The sequence below is a fragment of the Plectropomus leopardus genome, chromosome 3 (genome assembly GCF_008729295.1).
Source record: "Plectropomus leopardus isolate mb chromosome 3, YSFRI_Pleo_2.0, whole genome shotgun sequence".
NCBI classification, from domain to species: Eukaryota; Metazoa; Chordata; class Actinopteri; order Perciformes; family Serranidae; genus Plectropomus; species Plectropomus leopardus.
The window spans coordinates 6,189,038-6,209,108 of NC_056465.1; the positions used below are offsets into that span (position 1 = coordinate 6,189,038).

Below are 20,071 nucleotides of genomic sequence, written 5' to 3' on the forward strand. Positions count from 1 at the left end.
TCCCCCGGTGTTTATTATTTGGTTCAGAGAGCAAGAAAACCGACGGTAAATTCATCGTATTTGGTAGTAAGGTGACAGTATTAGCCTGTCATGGTGGAATCACTCAGATCCCGGTGGTGAAGTGTAATTAACCCTTTGAAACCTGGGCAACATGGAAGAAGACAATAAGCAACGAATAAATGACCCCAAAATTAGCAAGAAATTAGTAAAATGTACAACCCAATTAACGGAAATTGAGTAAAAAGAAGAAAGATAAGGTTCAGGATAAGAGAAATACCCTGGAAAATGTGCTTAAAATTATGATAATTTTGTAACATGAATTTAAATATGTAATTTTGATATTTATAGATAGTTTATAGTTAACAAGACATGGCCCAAAAAAATAGAAAAAGTCAGTGAAAAAAGTTACTACAAAAAATGACCTGAAAATAAGCAAAAACAGAAACCTAAAAAAAAGAAAAAGAAAAAATTACCCCAAAAGGATGATGAAAACTCTTCATACAAATAAGTTTTAATTCTTCTTTCATGTTACATAAGATCCACATATTTATTAATTCTAATATCATAGCAATTAAGCAATTAATAAATATAGTTTTCTGGATATTATTCCTAGTTTTGTTTTTTTTTTAAATATATATATATATATATATATATATATATATATATATATATATATATATATATATATATATATATATATATATATATATATTACTAACCACCGTCCCTTTTTTATAACTAAATTTAAAAAAGGCATCTAAATGCAGCACAAGAAAATGTTTCAAAGGGTTAAGGGAGCTACATTATATTTATTTGATAGCTTAAGTCACTTTGCAGATAACAAAATGACAAAATATTACTCGGCTAATAAAGTAGTCTGAACTAGCTCCACCTTAACAAGCGGCACCATTAAAATAATGAACAATTTATGCAATAATTAGTAGTTATAATCCAATAATATGACATTTATAGTTCTGAGGTTGGCCATTCTGGATAATGAGTAGGGCCTACTAATGCTAAAACTGTTGTACTTTGAATATGAATGCAGGATTTTACTTGTAACAGAGTGGCCTATTTCTACACTGTAATACTGCTATTATTTAAAGAGGAAATACTACTCAGATCTTTTAGTCTCCTGAAGGAAAAGTACTTACACAATACTAAAACAAAATAACAAGCAGTAGCCTAAAAATCTTATTTAGGCAAAATAGGCTATGTGGCCAAAGTATAATGATTAAACTGTACTTCCAGTACAGTTACAGTTACAGTTACAGCTATAGCAAAAAATACTATATTTAAAAAGAAAAGCAGCAAATCTTTCTATTCATGAAGCTGGAACCACTGTATGTTTTTACATGAAAAATAAATGTCTGATTATCAAAAAAAAAAAAAAAAAGCCATTTAATGTTCTGTCATTTGTTTGTTTCAGCTGTGCTTGTGTGTACGAACTGTTGAGAAGTACAACTTATTTAAAACATAAAAAATACATATATTTTTACCAACGATTTGTATATTTTTTGTGTAAAAAATGTGTAATGTAGCCTTTGTAGTAGCCAATTCTGTCAAATTAATGTGGTGAAGTTAAAAGTAAAATATTGTGTACTGCAATATCTATTTAAATATTTCAATAAATATAAGAAAGAGGAGATTCGACACAGTCCTTGTAAGTAAGCACAAACGCCTTCGAGATCTTTTCCCCACAAAGCACATGAAAGAGAGCGCGAGCAGTTATCTTTTTCAATTGCAGAAGCCACAAAGTACGAGCTTGAATGAGCCCGTGAAGGCAACATAAAGTGCAGTTACATTACTTTATTATTTACCTCAACCGGCCACGTTTTAACTGTACACTCGCAGTCTAAACTAAGACTATGTTTGATAACTTAATAATTTATTCTAACTTGTACATTCATACAATGAAACTAGCCTGATAATTTACTTCACAGTTTATTTCTTGTTTTAAAAAAAGGAAACAGAGTAGTTTTAACTCGTCTTCTGGCGCCACCTTGTGGTATACAGGCTTTATCACCACCACCTAAGGTGTAATTCAGGAACTATCTATTATTTCACTCTTGACTAGACAGTAGTAGAAATAGCATTAAGTGCCTCTACTTAATAAAAAGTAGCAACAAACCAGTATAAAAAATACTGGATTACCTGCATTCACTATGTTACTAAAGTAGACATAGTCTAAATGTACCTGAAGTAGGCCCATGAAAAGTAAAAGTATTCATAATGTAGCAAAATGATCCCTGTCAGTGTTGCATAATTCTATATATTAAAAATTTCTCATAGCTGATCTCTCAGATTAAGTTTAATCAGCTCTTGTGTGTGCTAATGATTGTTGAAAAAAGAGAGAGGTATCAGTGAGTTATAACTGTCTCAGTCTTTGTCACCTCACATGCGCACCAGGGCATACTGCTGTCACACTGCAGTCCAACAGAGGGCAAAGTGCAACCTTCGCTGTGATTGTATAGTTGATCATGCTCTCTCTCTTGCTCTCTTTCTCTTCCTCCCTCCCCCTGTCAAGTCTCCACCTCAGTTTCTACAGTCAGACTTTCACTCATCAGCCTTCATATTCATGTGATTTTCTTGTTTATAGCAGCAGCAGCAAAGGTAAGACCAATTCATGTCGTCTGAAATGTTTACTGTCTTTGATTCAGGAGAGCTGGTTTATAGTAAACTACAGTAAATCTGCTCCCATGAGGCTTTTCACTTTCCAGCATGGCCAGCTCAATGATCATTGATGTGGGACATTATGCTTCTGTGAATGTTAATGTGCGCTGGTGCTGGTCCAAATGTTATTACAGAGCAGCACTTTCAGTAAACAAAGGAGCATGTGATGGACGGTAAATCTCGGGGGGATTAATAGTGAAAAGTGCTTCCCTGCAGATGCACTGGGAGGGCCAGATTAGCCCACTGACACATTAAGACACTGAGCCCCAGGAGATGTGTTTCCTCTGGGACTCAGTCCATTTGAAGAGGTCATTTAATCTTGCATTAAGTCTTAAAAGCCTACTTTTCTCAGGGCGAGTGAAAAACCCCGCCAGTGCGGGTGTGATAATCACATTTATTACCAATGCAAATGAACTCGCCTTGAATCAAGCGACATGAATTTGATACTAATTAGACAGAGTGCTAATTGATGGAGATATCCTTGAAACAAGTAGAATAAAATAAAATTACCTCACCCTGCTGGCAGGCTTTATTTACCGTATTTATCAAGAAATAAGATTGTATAACTCAATAAGGAGTCTCTGTGGGGATCAGATGGACTAAAGGGAGATTAGTTTACTGCCCTAATAAAAAGCATTCAGGAAGAAGCAGAGAAGAAGAAATGGAAAGTGGAGTATGAAAAGTAAAACAAGAGCTGGTCACAGTGAGGTGTCGCTGTCAATTTCACTTCTGGTAATTTGGACAAACACTTTCAATTTCAAAGAATCTGTCAGTTGAATTAGCGACAATCTGGTGGCTTTATTCCTGCCGCCTTTAAGAAGGCAAAGGGATGTTTTTCAACTTGTGCCAAAAGGAGAGAAAGGAAAGAAACAAAGATGGCTAATCCATTTCAGAATGCCTCCCTTTAAAATGGGAAATAGAGACTATAATTAGATATGGCAAGTCTGAGCTCAAGGACTTTTCTAAGCAGCTCTCCCTATAGCAACGTGTGTGTGTGTGTGTGTGTGTGTGTGTGGTTAAGTCACTCACTTCCGTTTGTTTTGGTTCCTCAGGCGGAGCGCTTACAAATTTAGATTGCAGCAAGTCTAAAAATGTAGAAAAAACAGAGCAGAAATACATAATTGGAGGGTAGTCACTCATTAAGAGTGTTTGCCCGGCCCTGTCAACTGCTTTCTGCAAGGACACATCACAAACACAAGTACAGGAGCAGGCGTGTTTGGATTCAAAGGACACTTTTCACACATGGACCAACAACAGGCCTGGGCCCCAGATGTGCACCATTTAAACCACCATATATAGGTGGTAGTCACAAACTGGTCCCAGTACAGCCTCAACTTAAAAGTATAGCTAGTAAAGTCAGCAGCATGAGGGCGTAAAGTAGTTCTAAAAGCCCCTGTGCACGCTATAATGACAACAGTTATGTGCCTAAACTAGTTACTGTGTAATCTCATCATGTTATAACACTAACATACAGGTTACGCAGATATCATCATTGCTCATATATTTATGACAAGTTTTTTTATAGATTGCTAATGAGTTTTTTTTAATCCCGTGTGTTTATTTGTTGTTTTGTTTATTCTAAGCATTTTATCATTTATTGCTGTAATCGCTACTTACTTGTTACCTTTTCAGTGCTATTTTATTCCTGCTCTGTGAAGCAATTTGGGCTGCATGATTGTATGAAAAGTGGAACATAACAAAGTTTGATTTGATTATTATTATTCTTTTTTAAAGGCAATTTATTATGAAGCAAATGGCACCTGTTTTCTGACAAAAATATTGTTTGAGGGCCCACCTCTCTGTGGGCCTCCCTCACAAGTCATAAGTAAACAGTTGTTTATAGGTGATTCCCAAACTTTTTCCTTAAGGGAACAAATTTGTTGTGATCGAGTAAACTAACAACTCCTGACTGTGTAACATACTTAATGGATATTTCAAATGATGTTCTCCATATTAACAACAAAAGTACAGAACAACTGATAAACTGTACTAGTAATCCAAATAGTGAATGCACAGACTGCAGTAAATTTGTGTAAAGCTAGTTATTTAGATTAATTTCGAGCAGATTATTTACTGTGAAAATTGTGTCAGAAATGATTTTTCCTGAAATTGTTAGGAACCTTTTTTTATACAACTTTCTGTCTGTATTATGTTGAAAAGAAAACAAAAAATAATCACATATATTTATTAGGCTTCTTTTTTGACAAATTTGGTGTTTTTTATAACTTATTTATTTATCCCTAAGGCTTTGCCATTATTCTATTAGCTCTTTGGTTGCTTTAACTGTGTACTTCTACTACTATTGATGATGATCCAAGCTTTAAACATAACTATTTCATTTAGTGTTCTTTACAGAAATTAATACAATGCTGAGATTCTGGACTACGGTATATTTAAAAAAAAAAAATCTTCCACTCATTAAAATAAAAAATGCCTTGTGACCCTCTGCAAGGCTTTGGCGACCACTAAAGGGGTTCAGGACCCCAAGGTTGGGAACCAGTAACCTCGGGTACATTACAGTACAGTAACTTTAAACACTGGGGATGCAAAATAAACTTGCAAAACAGGGCACCATACTCTGTACTTGTACAAGTGACTGCCCCAGTGAGTGAACCAAGTTTTTGTACACTAAAATGTAAAATCTGCTGTATGTCATATTTTAAGTATGTTGGTTTCATGATCAATAAATGAAAGAAAAATGTAATTTAGTTTAATTCACTCATATCTTCCATTAGTAATTGAATCAATAGATATAGTAAAAAGCATTTTTTTAAAAATATGGATGGACCTCTGACTAAGTGTGTGTGCCTGTAGTCTTGCTAACAAACGACTTGCACCATAAAATATACAGATGAACAAATTATAGTATTTGGTTCACTGATCAGCACCCAAAAATGGGCCACAGACACCACGAATCTACTTCTATTAAAGGACAGTACTGCAGCGACGTGTGGCACCGCTGAAGCTGTTGGCAGTGTGTTTTCATTCAGGCTGCAGACGTTCCCAGCAGCTTATTCTCGTACGTTGCTCTGGGGAAAATGGTCGTATCAGTGTTTACTCTGCTGTGGTCACATGGTCAGGGTGAAGGCGAGGTTACCCGCAGCTCTTTGTGCACTCGCTCCCATAGACATGCACAAACATGTGTGTAATTGCCCTAGTCCGTATGCTATAACACAGAGCCCAGATACCACTGAATTATCCACTTCATGCTCCACAGAGGAATGTGGCAAAAGATCACATTCTTTAGGTCTTCAGGACTTTGAGTCACATGGTAAAAATAACAGTATCCTAAAATACTCTGAATATGTCTTTTCAAAATCCTATCACATGTGAGAGGGTATTTTCAAGAACAGGTAGATTTAGAGCGAGTCTCTCTCAAAGGTAGAAACCAGAGAAGTAAGTCTCTAATTTTTGATGTCATCAAATATGAATGCTGCGATCATGTGTGTGTGTCAGAAGGAGTTTCCAAGTTGGGAAGTCATTCATCCGACTTTGTTGTGTTCATGAGCTTTGAGGTCGTAAAGTGGAAACAACATGGAAGCTACAAATAAGATGAGCTTCATTTTTAATGCTAAGAGCCTTTAAACAAGAGGTTGCTAGCTGTTTACAGTTTATATATCAATATCTATTATTTTATCTATTATGTATCTTGTTTATTACATTTGTATATATTTTTATATCTCATCTAGGTCACTCTAGCCGCTCCATACATAATGAATGGAAGCCTAGTTTTGAGGAGGCACAGAATATTTGTTTTCTTTTTTGAACCCTAAATGAGCTTTAGTCTCATGTAGTGTTCTCAGTTCTGAAACAGAAAATGTGTGGACAGAATCACTGTGAGGCAACGCCAACAGCAACAATCACTTCCAAGGAGACAACTGGCAATTAATTGCCATTGAGGAGATATGAAGGCTAAAATTAGCAAAACAGTTCATTTCTACTGTAATTTCCAGCGGTATCTGTAATATTACAAGATCTACACAGTGGTCTGACTTATCTTACATTTCTGCCGTGCTTATTTCATGCCAACATTGTTAATAAACCAACTCTAGCGACTAAACAATGTAGTGACTGGCCCCTCAAGGGCCCCTGGGAGTCCCCAGACTCCCTTTTGAGAACCATTGTCTCAGACAATAGGGATAATATGTATGTAAAAACAACTTTTCACCAAGTTCCAGCAAGAGAAAACACGACTCTCATCTCGTACCAGTGATAAAATTATCAATTTGGGGGGGTCTTAAAACCCCGAATGGCCACGACTTAATGACCTCTCCAACTCCTTTAACATAAAAACAGACCATAACTTAATCATGAGGCAGCACAGTAAACAGGCAGAACTTAGTTTGTAGTCGAAACTTTAGAAAAACCAAATCAGAAAACGACTTTGAAAGTAGAATATTTCCTTTTTCTCAAATTACAGGATCATCAAAGCATAAAGCTAAAAATAAACCGAAGCAAAACGTTAGAGTCATATGACATCAGTATTTTCTGTCTCTGTGTGCGTCTGTGTGTCAGTGTGTGTCAGTGTGTTTGTGCTGATGAGTAATGAGGTCAGGATCTGGTTTTTGGGCAGCATCTTTTCACTGTGACTCATCATTACCTCTCTTCCAGTCACATGCTTAATGAAGCTTTCCAGTGACTCAGCTTTTGGTTCAGTTCCGCATTTTGTTTTGGCCTTGACCCCACTTTGTTATAGCACCACATCCCGTAAAAGGATTTGTGGATTAAAATAAGGCTGACTGGATTTGAACTCGCATATCGGTGAGGGCCAGAAAGACCGACCTCCCTCGGGAGTTCTAGCTGATACGGCACAAAGCTCCGATAAATGCTCTGTAAACATCTGCTGACCTGCAGTGAAAATCCTCACTTCCCTGAAATTTCCTTGACTTTCATTCTGAGCCACCCTGCTTTTCACTTCCTGTAGGGTGCCCATGTTACCGAGATTAGTCATGGAGGAAGCGCAGCGAATCGATCTGACCTACATCACTGAACGCATCATCACCATATTCTGCCCCTCTGAGTGTCCGGAGCAGATCTACCTGCAGAACCTGCATGAGATTATCCTCATGCTGCAGTCCAAACATGGACACCACTACATGGTGAGACGAAGACACAGAGGGGGAATAGAGTCCTAAAGTAATAATACCACAACACAGGAATACTGTGTTACAATTAAAAGTCACGAATGAAGTAAAAGTATTAGCATTGAAATATAATTAAGTTAACAAAATAAAAATACTCAAGACACAGAATGGCCCATTTCAGAATATTTTCTATTATGTTATTGGATTAAATCTATTGTTGCATATCAGTAGAATTTTGCAATTCCTAAATGTGGGATTATTCTAACTATTTTATAGTGCACGGTAATTTCCTCTACAGTTATACATTAAAATTTATTTTTTTATTATGTTTTGTTTCAATAATTTAAGTCCACAAAGTACCCAACCTCAAGTTTTAAAATACATGTAGTGTAAAACCTATAATATTTCCCTCTGAAATGAAGCTGAGTAGAATTATTAAAGCAGCATCAAATGGAATTATGCCAAGAACAAGTACCTCAAAATTGTATTTAAGTACAGTACAATATACACGTGTGTTTTTTCATTTGGACTCCTTAGCCTTCGTGTCTTAAACAGCACATTCCTAAAAAATCTTTTTCTGTCATTTTAAACATCCTTGTGATCAACGTCATGTTAAGTCAAGTGTTATTACACCAGGCCTAAAAATAACATATTTGTCTCTTTCTTTACACTTTGTGCAGCACATGGCACTCTATCATTAGAGTCTGGATAGGAAAAAACTCTTTTCTTTTCATTTATTTATTTTGAAAATTATACTTGATAAAATCTCCCCAAACACTTAATTTTTAGGCTTTAGACTTAATTTAAAAATAGGAATCATTGGTTTTAATTTAGAGTTTTTTTTTAAACAGGGCTATGTGTAGTATGAAAATCAGTTTTTGTTTCATATGCAGAGTATTTCGCCACATCACCCCCAAATAAGTATGGAACTAGAAATGAACAATAGTGTGCGATGAGGGTTGATTTAAAAAAACAAACAAAAAAAACTTAGTGCTTCACATACACTTCCCTGACCCTTGCAGTGCTCTGATTTTTTTTTAAGATTTATTTTTCAGTACCTTGAACTTTAACATCATTAGAGGGATTTGCTACATCATTCAGAAAAAAATTGATTTTAATTTTACTTAAAGTCATAAAAATAGCTAAACCCAAATAACTAAATCTAACTTCCTGGTTTACACCCACCATCTGTTCAGTCCCATTTGCATTTTAGTCTTTTAGATAATGATATATTTTAATAAAAACAATTTGTCTTTCCCTCCTCAGCTCATCAACCTCTCACAGAAGAATGACACTCTCACCCGAATGAACCTCAAGGTAAGGACAGTGAACCAAAGCACCAATTTTAGAGGTTAAATGCTGCATTGTGAGGTATGTTACAGTGTGTCTGGTTTGTCTCTCAGGTATTGGACACAGGTTGGGTGCATCTCTTGGCTCCTAATCTGGATCATATCTTCAATGTGTGCACGACAATGAAGAACTGGCTGCAAACGCATCCGAAGCACGTCCTGGTGTTTCACTGCAGGGTAAACTTCACTGACTCCTCTGCACATACTGTCAAGTTATTAAATCTATTGTCTGTAATTATGAGAGTTCTGCTTCTGTGGTCCTCCTCCACAGGGAGGCAGAGGGCGGCTCGGAGTTCTGCTGGCTTCTTACATCCACTTCAGCAACATGTCAGCCAGGTAACACTGATGCCATGTGACTTTGTTCAAAAAGCATGTGTAATATTTAATATTCTGTATTTTGCACAATTTCCCCATAAGATAACGGTGTCATTGTCTGCCGGTCTATCTTGCATTTGGTCCAGATATGTCAACAGCTATACTGCAGTTAAATTTAGCTCTGATATCTCTGGTTTGCAAAGACAGAATCCTAAAGAAACTGTTAACCGTCGGACGTGATTGCGATCAAAGAGCAGAGACAGAACAATAGAGTGACGAGAGGCTGATCTACAGTTAGTCTCCAGCAGCCAAAGGGCAGGACAGCTAAAGAGACTTTGAACTACACTGTTATTTGATTTTCAGGCAGGGATCCTGTTGGTATGGAACACCAGTGAATTCATTTATTCTTAATTTAGCTGCTTGACAGAGTGAGGGCCAAGAAAACACCTCATGCATTTTGGTGCAAAACATTTTCAGAGCAAACATTGCCGCCTTTACAGTTTATGCGGCTAGTTATCATCAGTTTTATGGTTTGAATGTGAGTTATGAAACCACATCCTCATTTACACGTCTAATGGTGATATGAAGGGAAAGGTCAGTATGAGGTAAATCTGTGTCCAATGACTGAAATACAGAAAAGAGGAAGATCAGGTCAACTTCCACGCTGTTGTGTGCACGTGTTTGTGTGTGTGTGTGTGTGCGCATGCTAATGTCTGAACAGCTGACTCAGTGTTGAGAAATATCTGATTGTGAGCATTGTTCTTGTACAGGACGTGCTTGTGTTAGAAGATGCAGGTATGCAAAGGTTTGTGAGTGAGTGTAAATCTGACATGTTTTTTTAAGGTTACAAAATGATTGAAGAAAACCATATTTACTTACTTTGTTCTGGTGGTATCAAGTCATGCAGATAGCTTTGTTTTTTATTTGGGGTTCTGTCTGTAAGATTTCTGCTGCCGTCTAAAAGAATGGATATAAACAGAATACTGTTAGTAGTGCATTGAAGAGTAACGCTTAGAAGTATTTCACTGCTGGAAATGTGATCTTTTCATAAAACTAGACCGTCTAAGCAGTAGAAAGACACAAATACTTGAAACTGAGTTGAAATGTTACATGATCTGATTTTGGTCTGAGTTTTAGAGAAAGAGAAAGAGAGAGGGGCATCTCTCTCGATCTGCTTATATACTCTTTGTGTGCAGAGGTATGATGTGTAGTTTGAGAAACAGATTTAGAGCCAGTGAAAATCTGCGTTTCACATCATCTAGCAGATTTGAGTTGGGAGATTAGCAGATAGATCAGGATGCTGGTTAAATGGAGGGAAGATTACCACATTTCATTTTCACATACTACCCATATTTTTATGAAACAAATGACTAAAAATCACCAAAGTATGCATTCAAAGATATCAAAAGCAGCATATTTTTTTGAAGAAACAACGTCCTAGTCACTTTGGGTAATCCCCAGAACACAGTGAGAACAGTTATTACAGGAATGTTTTTGACTCTTTGAAAAGGCCCTTTAGCAGTTTGACTTTTTTTTCTTTATTTAGAAAATAAACTTACTACCAACTTACTAGCAACAGTCACATAATCACTGTCAGCTACATATGTTTACAAAGTGAACGTTTTTTTGTTTTTTTTTAACAATGTAATTACACAATAAACAAAGCAAACATAGAACATCGGGTGTTTTGCATTTGAGATAAATAAAAATAGAGAGAAAGTTGGTAGAGTGGGCACCTCATGTACAGAGGTGTTGTCTTCGCCACAGCAGCTGTGGGTTCAAAAGAACAAAAGAAAGGAGTTATGGGGAAATATACATTTTCCATTTTTTCCATTTTTTTCCCCAAATTTACTTTCCTGGAGCCTCATTGAAAAGGTAAATCTTTCCATTTCAAAACATTTCACAAATTATATCATGCCAGTTCTCTATGGATGGGGCATCTTTCTTAAATAATTTCCTTATATTTGTTTTTCTAGCAGCTACACTCAGTTTTCCAAATAATTATCCTGTTTTATATTTGTATGTTTTGAAAGTAAAAGACCAAAAAGGAGTTCATCCCTTTTAAATGCAATTGTCATCCCAGATATACTCAATGTGCCAAAAAGCATTTACTTTTTCCATCAGTTTTAAACACTAAAGTTTCCAGGTGTTGGAGTGCTGCTGCATATGTGGAAAGTGTGACGTAAAGCCTTTTGTGGCTCCAGAGGGAGCTGTGTGAAGTCTGATAAATGTCCTCAAAACAAGACGACTACCAATATAAAAAATGAAAACTGGATCTGGACATATGGAGCTAGAAAAAAGAAGTGATCCTAGCAGACCTCTGTAGTTCCTTTTCTCTGCTGCAGGATACAGGCTACATTATCCACCACTAGCTTAACACACACAAATCTCTGACTGGGCTGCCTGACATAGAATTGCATTGTGGGTAATGTAGGCAGCAGGTTTTATCAAGGAAGATGAATGTAGAGAATGAAAAAAGATCAAATCTCAGGTTTTGCTGCATTGATTTTTAGTTAACACATTGTTTTTAATCCATTCTGTTTCTTCTTTTTTCTTTTTAAACACTTCTTTTAAAATCAATGCTGCATTAATTCTGATCATTTTCAAAACTGTCCATCATAGGTTCAAAAAATGATAAAATAGTGCAATGCAAAGCACCTAGACATAATTCACCAAGTATCACAGAAACTCTGGGGTCTCCACTAACTATTCTAAGAACAACTCTTTGGTTGTGAAAACAATCTCATCACAGGGTCTAGTGCTTTTGATCATATCACACCACCTTTATTAGTAAATCAAAGCTCTGTAGATGTTTAGTCTGTAGTTTCTGATGACTGGTCCACCAGTCAGGCACAAATCTTGAGATGGATATCTCAAAACCTCACAACACAAAAATAAAACGGTCTAACTCTTCAGATAAACCAGAAAACACTGTCCCGTTAAATTTCGGTGAACTGAGGAGTGTTAGATGCGTCACCATCTGAATATCTGCCTCTCTCTCAGTGCAGACCTTTCTCTCGACCACTTTGCCATGAGGAGGTTCTACAATGACAAGCTGTCCGCTCTGATGACCCCCTCGCAAAAACGGTAGGAACGGGGTTGATTGAGTGGGATCACTACAGGTCAAAGGTCAACTCCGGTTCAGTTCAAAGCCTCTGATCTCTGATGTAGACCAGGGATCTGCTGTGACTGTGTGTCTGACCTCAGACTGCACTAATCACCTGATGTATCCTCCTGAGAAATAGTCCCTATGATAAATATGCAATAAGGATGTGAAAGTACGTTCACGTGCACAGTTTAGTCGAGCTACAGTTAGAGCTCCATTAGGCCATTTAACTGGACTGCTGTCCTTGTTCCAGTATACAAGCACTGAGGGGGAAATCTATTTATTGATGAAAATATGTCCAACTCCACCACAGCAGGTGGAGATATGCCCTCTTTCAGCAAGTTGCAATAAACCTACATTATTTATACAGTCGGTGGTGACTGAATCACAATCATAACTGTTTATTTGAAATAACTTTGGGGTAGAAAACCGCCTCACTACTTCCATATAATCAAAATCAAACAGCGCTAAGCAAACTCTGCCTTTGCTGATTACAGAGATGTTGAGGTTGATGGGGGAGATGGTGTATATATATATATATATTCAAATATTGTGTTCTCTTAAACTAATATTGTTTTTTTTAAGGCAGCTAAAATATTTTTTGCTGCAGCCCTGTCCAAAGCGGGACGTCACTTAGCTTCCATGCCTCTGTTGTGGGGCTGTATTTAATTTATCAGAGGAGGGGGGGGTGACTGGAGTGTAACTTTTTAAATCAAAATAAATATAAATACTACCTTTTAAAGTTGTATGTCCCTTATCTAAACCAAAATTAAAAACATAAGTCCCTCCTCAGTGCTTGTTTGTTTTAAATGCCTTTTAACGCCACTGTGCAGCACCCTTCCCCCCTCATAAATAACGAACATTCCCTATTGCAGCGACAAGAAGCATGCGCAGAACACCTAGTCAAGTAAATGTCTGATACAGGTGTTTACGTGGCGGAGGAAATCGAACTCCAATCACATTATCTGGGTGTGTTGGTCCGACTTTCCGAAATTCCATTCAGTATAATTTCTGTCATACGTGTCAATAAATGTTTGCAAATATTTTAAAAGTCCAGTTTTAGTGGGACAAACTCAATAATTTGACTTTTTCTAACATCATGTAAACGTACTCAGTGACACTCAGTGAAAAGTACAATTTAAACCAGTTGTCAAGTGATTTGAGATATTTATGTTGGGAGGAATACAACAGTAAATATGCTTCTCTGTGCTCTCCAGGTATGTGTGGATGCTGGGCAGCATGTTAAAGGGAGGACTGAAGATGTGTCCCTCTCCGTCTTTCCTCCTTTGTGTTGTTCTTCACGGTCTTCCCAAAATAAGACCAGATGGAGGTAAGCAGCAGATGTCTGATCTGAATTAGAGGAAGCTAAGTGGATAAATAGCAGCTGGCTGTTGTAGAAACCCTCCACAGGGCAGATACTGTATTTGTTTTATCTTATTAAGGAAGAAGAAAGATGCTGCTTACAATTTAAAACACATTCCAGGATCTAAAAATTCCTCGATTCTTAAGTCAACAGCTCTGCTATACGGGCATGCTGCAAAATTTATTTTTTCACAAAGCATGCTCTCTTTTGTGATGACACTCTTCCTCTCCCCAGCATGTTGCCTCTTCCTCAGAGTCTACCAGAGTCTACAAGCTGTTTGCACATCAGCAGTCTAGTAAGAAATCGCATATTAATGTGTACACAGGGCAGGATGTTATTCAGAAGACAAAACAGTGTGTAATGTGTGTTTATATCCATGACAGCCATGTCAATGCAGCCCAGACAGGCCGCCTCTACTTTGTGCTCCAGCCGGCTCAGCTGCTCAAAGGGGACATCATGGTGAGTGCTGATGGACATTCTTATGTTCTTTATCATCATTGAGGTTTGTAAATAAAGATAATATCTATCACTGTTATATATGTCATAGATATGAATTATTCATTACCTGGAACCATTATAATTAGCTTAATTTAGGGAACTGAAAATATGTTTGAAAGGTCCCATATTATACTTATTTTCAGGTTCATGATCTATTTGTGGTTTCTACCAGAGAATGTTAACATGCTTTAATGTAAAAAAAGAAAAAGCGTATTTTTCTCACACTGTCTGCTTGATTATACCTGTATTCACCTATCACCTATTTCACTCTATCTGAAATGCTCATTTTGGTGCCTGTCCCTGTAAGACCACCTCACAAAAAATATGTATTTCCTTGAAAGAGGAGCTCCAATTAAAACCAAATATTACCAAATTATTCTCTTTATTATTGTAAACTATGCATCATATATGCTTATTTAAAAGCTTCCACTTTTGATAACTGATTAAAAGATGATATGAATTGGAATTAAATAATTAAGTGTACAAACAGATCACTGTCTTTTTAAAAAATATATATTATTAGTACCAAATTGTATCATTCTTTCCAGGAAAATTAATGAAAATGATTCAGTTCTGACAGATTTTTAAAAAAACTAACAAATCCTTAACATATAATAAAATATAAATGAATCAAAATAACAGTTTCAACAGTTCTCATTCATAAAACAAATTGACAGGAAGTGGTTGTATCTGAATATATTTTGCTTTAATACGCTATAAGTGCGCAACAGCAAAACTTAGATTTGAGTGAATCAGTTTAGAGCAGCATGTGCAGGACAGTGTGTCACTTTCCTCTGATTTTAGGTGGTGTGTTATGATAAAAACAGCCGGTCAGCCAGCCGGCAGGTCGTCTTCCGTCTCCAGTTTCATACAGGTCTCGTACACGGACACAACCTCACCTTCTGTAAGGCGGAGCTCGACTGTGCCAGTGAAGGTATTTATAACCTTAACGCTGCCAACTGCTGTCTCTGCCACTATCACTCTCTGCTGCAATATCCACCTTAATCTGTAACTGATAAATCTTTCTCCAATGTAAATATGACCTGCCTAAACTAACCTTGGACCCTTTATCAGTGCGTGCTGATGCAGGTGTGAAGTACACATGGAAATCTGTCCAGTGTGGCAAGTTAACCGCCAACTATCTTTTTTTGTTAATATTCCAGATCCACGGTTCCCAGAAGATGGAAAAGTAGAGTTGTTACTTTCTGACAGCCCTGAGAAGATTACAGGTAGACTTTCTCCAACAAAGGATTTTTTCCACAGCAAACTGTCGATGCATAAACATAAGACACTGTCAAACAAAACTACAGTGAACTGGATAAAAAAACAAATATGCAGGTGAAAATGTGTTTCAGATGTTTGCAGGTGGCTTTGTCATGCTTTGATCCAGGATCCACAGTATATGGGTTCAAGTTTTGATACTTGAAACAGGATTAAGTGTGCAGCTCTGCAGGTCTGTGCAGAGCTGCAGAGCTGCACTTGTGCACAGCATCAGCATGCTAACATGTTCACAATGGCAACAGTAACGCTGATGACTGGCAGATATAATCATTATCTAGACTATCTGTGTTAGCATGCTAACATTTGCTAATTTGCATAACACACAAAGGACAGCTGAGGCTGATGGGAATGTTATTAGTTTTACAGGGATTTAATCATAAACCAAAGTATTGGATTAACATTTTGACCTCAGGGTTGCGTTAGATGAAATGTCAGTTAAGTCATAATGATTAATCCTCTCTGGACAATGAATGTCTGAACCAGGTTTCATTGCAATCCATCCAATAGTTGCTGAGGTATTTCAATCTGGACAAACAGACTGATATTGCTGTCTCTTGAGCTGCTATAGTGACAACAAACACAAAGATGTGTGGTTGGAAATTGTCAGTGCTAAAGGTCCGGTGTAGGACTGTGTTGCATCTGTCCATGAGGTTGCAAATTGCAGTCGACTGAAACTTAATATGTGCCAGATGTGTGGGAGAACTAAAGTGGCTGATGTGAAAACTCAATTGGCCTCATCTAGATCCAGTGTTTGATCTGTGATTTCTGGGCTACTGTAGAACAACGTGGCAGACTCAGTGGAAGAGGACTCACTCTGTCTGCACATTGGCGAATTCTAAGAGGAATGACCTGCTCTACTCTCCCTATAAGTCGCTACATGTTGCCTTCATTTGTTGGACTGACTAGATTTAGGCAACAGGAGTGGGATTGGTTAGGATATCTGTTATGCCAATATAAAAACAACACATTTGGTCGGTAACTGATACCAACATTGACACATCCAGCTTTATCGCCATCTTATTTTAGTGATCATCAAGTCTCTTCTGTAGTAGAATTAACATCATATTGTGCAAACTCTTATCGTGATGGCCCATCAGCAGATGGAGACATAAAATACATTGCTTTTCAATGTATCTAATATTCATTAATTGTGCAAAAGATGGAAAAATACTTCAAGCTGCAAGCGTCATTGTGTCTTCTAATCCGAGCAGAAGAGACAGAAATGACTGTTTCAAGTGTTGCACCTGCGCACACGCACGCACACACACACACACACACGCACACACACACACACACACACACACACACACACACACACACACACAATTATTATATTCATCAAGTTCAACACCAGTCACCCAGATGGGGGCAGTGTTGGACACCAAGACCAGGGTGTGATGGTCAAACTGGCCCTCAACACACACAATCAGACTCTACAGTGCAATATGAGGAGTTATCACACACACACATCTGACAGGAATTCAGACTGCAGATACTGTACATGGGTAAACACACAGGAGGGAAAACCAGGACACACACACACACAGACAGACAAGTAGAGGCAAAACCATAATTAAAGCTCATATTATTTCTGAAATCAAATCTGAAATGAGATCTGGAATCAGCTGGTGTTGCGTGTGTGTGTGTGTGCGCGTGTGTGTTTGTGTGCACGTGTTTGTTGTCGTTGAACTGACTCCTGACCAGTGCTGCGTCTTTGTCTGCTGCTCTGTCATTTCCATATGCAGGCAGAGAGCTGTGGCACAACGGCCACTGCGTGACGGTGGACTATGACACCCTGGACCCTTTGGTCAGACGAGATTCATATGGAGACGCGTCTTTGTGTGAAACAGGTGAGGTGCATTTAAATATTTTTCACCAGGAGTTCCCTCCCTTTATTTTTTAAAATACTTGTTTATCTGTTTTTCCCTCTTCACTTTCTTTTCCTTTGTTGTGGATTCCTGTTTTGTGTCTGACTTAATTAATAGACAGGATTTAAAAGGACAACAATATATTTAAATACGCAGCAGATTGCAGGAGACGTCCACTCTGCTCTTGCATAATGCTGACCTTTATTCTGTTTCCATGGCATTCTTAGGAAAAGTAGAATGCCAGTCCAGGTCTGACTAGTTCTGACTTTTAAAAGACCAAATCATTGTTGTTTTGGGTTTCATTTCTTGAACAACAGAGTTTCCATCTCCATCCACTCCTCAGGGATATTTATCTGGCTCTGTGGCTGCTAAATGCTCCACTAGGCTCAGAAACTAAGTCACGAGAGAATGAACCAAAACAGTAAAGTTGTGGGTTTGATGGCAATTGCAATGACAGCTGAGAGAGAGCTCTTTGCTCACTGTAAAGCTACATAAAGCCGAGGGATGATAATTCTTTGTAGGTTCATCGATATGAGTGATGGCTTTCACATTTTTTTCACAATTTGAAAAAACGTAGTTCTAAGCACATCATGTTGGTGCAAGGCTACCACAAAACATGCATGAGGAAAAAAGGTAAAGCCTGCACACTTACTCTATTCCACACAAGTATATTTCAGACAATGCTTGACAGAATCATTTGACCTGTCGAAGATCCAAGCAGGATCACAACGTCTGAAATAAACTTGTGTGGCTTGGATAAATATGCAGGTGTTACCTTTATTCTTCAAATTGTCATTGACACATATTTCTAAAAAAAATCTAGGAATAAATTGGAGAAAACATGCTAAATAATGGGTACATTTCTTTAAAGTTCCACTAACCAGTATTTTGGACCAAAAGACTGCATGTGATGTAAAATTAGTCGCTCTAAGTGCTGAACCCACAGAGAATTATAATCTTCTCTGCAGCTCAGCAGAGCTTTTTAGCCTCTTTCAGCTCATCTTTTTGGTCTGTGAGTCCCAGATGGTCCGTTTTGATCCACGTAATGTAAATCTCTTCATCCACCAATGTCCACCAGGGTCTGCACAGGAACCCCTAGACAGACATCCACATGCAGCCCAAAATTTGTGACCTCATGGATTGTACACATAGTAAGCGTACTGACTGTGCATACTCCAGTTACAAAATAAAGTCCATTGCTCAACGTTTCAGTCCAGTTGGTTGAGTATGCACCTCTAGCTGGTTTGCTGAAAAGATCCCACACATTGGATGCTTGTTCTTGAGGGAGGTTGTGCAAGGAGATCTGCTCTTATCCACTTTATTTTAATTAAATTTTAGAGGAATACAAAGACAATTAGGACAATCAGGATGTTATCTGGATGGAGAAATTCACATACGTAGAAAGTCAGACCAATGTGAATCTTCAGTAGAATAAGTAGGGAGGTTTCCATTAACCCTAAAATAGTGCAAATTGAAATTGAGAATAAAATACGCCTAATGGAAACGCTTCAATTTTGAAAAAAAGTATCACAAAAAAGTTTTTACACTAACATTAGGAGGTATTTCAGGTGCTTAAAAAAAGCCATATTTTCGTAAAACTGCAATGGAAACCATTTTTTTGGCGTTTATAGGTCACATGATGCTATGGCTATGCGCTTGTCCGTAGGAACTGGCTCCCTCGGGCACGATGCAGCAGGAGCTAGAAGAGCTGTTATTGCATCACATAACTCTTCAAATGTTGAGCAGATCGTCCTGAAGTTTTGAATCCACAGTTCCTCTATGAAGGTGTGGACTATCACCTACCAGAAATCCCTGAAACATGGCCGCTTCCACCATACTTCTTGGAATGTTATCGGGAGAGGAAAAGTCTCGTGACATCACTTAATGGAAATGCAGTCATCTTGCAATTGTGTTTTACTTACATTTTGAAAATATCACTTAAGTTTTGCACAAATCTGTAAACCAGCCTAGTGATACTACATGTGTGTCTGCATGACCAGTACATGGCCACAGCTGTCTATGGACATTCAACTTAGAAAGTGTGTCCAAGGCTTCACTGTTTGGTTCAGTCTCAGTGTTTATGGGCAGCTGTTTTGAGCAGGCCAGCTCTGATACACTAACCGTACACTACCCAAAACAGCGGACAGACAAAGTTAACATGAATACGAAAACCTCATTGTCTATGTAAAAAAAAAAAAATGGCTGGTGAGCTGGTGCCTTTGAAAATACTCCGTGTGCTGGAGCGCACTCGGGCACAAACAGGACCATTCACAAATCCAGAGCTTTTTTGGAATGTACCGCTCGGTTATTCACACTCTCGGAGCAGCAGAGCATACTCTGGACACTCTGTCTGTGGAGAAGGAGCAGCAGAGTGCCAAGCATAAATGTGTGAGATAAGTTCACTGTTGGTTAATTCGTGTAGAAATAGAAGGCTCTGTTTCTCTAAACAACAGCCCTCTTGTTTTTGTGTAGAGTTTTTTTAAGCTTTTCATGGAGCTTGTCTGCCCCCAACTGTCCAAGTCAGTAAATATATT

At 37.8% G+C, this 20,071-nt stretch overlaps 1 protein-coding gene across 3 annotated transcripts in view; it reads left to right on the top strand.

The window, feature by feature from the left end:
• The first annotated feature begins 2,526 nt into the window (after positions 1-2,526).
• The window catches only part of si:ch211-191a24.3 (tensin-3), a 60,271-nt gene continuing 42,726 nt past the window's right edge, over positions 2,527-20,071 (top strand). For 2 of the 3 annotated variants that reach the window (XM_042513506.1, XM_042513512.1), the window contains exons 1-12: positions 2,527-2,613; positions 7,598-7,772; positions 9,024-9,074; positions 9,161-9,283; positions 9,378-9,442; positions 12,425-12,508; positions 13,745-13,857; positions 14,125-14,185; positions 14,274-14,349; positions 15,193-15,322; positions 15,552-15,617; positions 17,415-17,519. In XM_042513506.1, coding sequence (XP_042369440.1) covers positions 7,605-7,772; positions 9,024-9,074; positions 9,161-9,283; positions 9,378-9,442; positions 12,425-12,508; positions 13,745-13,857; positions 14,125-14,185; positions 14,274-14,349; positions 15,193-15,322; positions 15,552-15,617; positions 17,415-17,519 — 1,042 coding nt within the window. In that variant the 5' untranslated portion in view covers positions 2,527-2,613; positions 7,598-7,604. Of the gene's footprint in view, positions 2,614-7,597; positions 7,773-9,023; positions 9,075-9,160; positions 9,284-9,377; positions 9,443-12,424; positions 12,509-13,744; positions 13,858-14,124; positions 14,186-14,273; positions 14,350-15,192; positions 15,323-15,551; positions 15,618-17,414; positions 17,520-20,071 lie in introns of those variants that run through there. The other variant, XM_042513518.1, reaches the window with a different exon arrangement.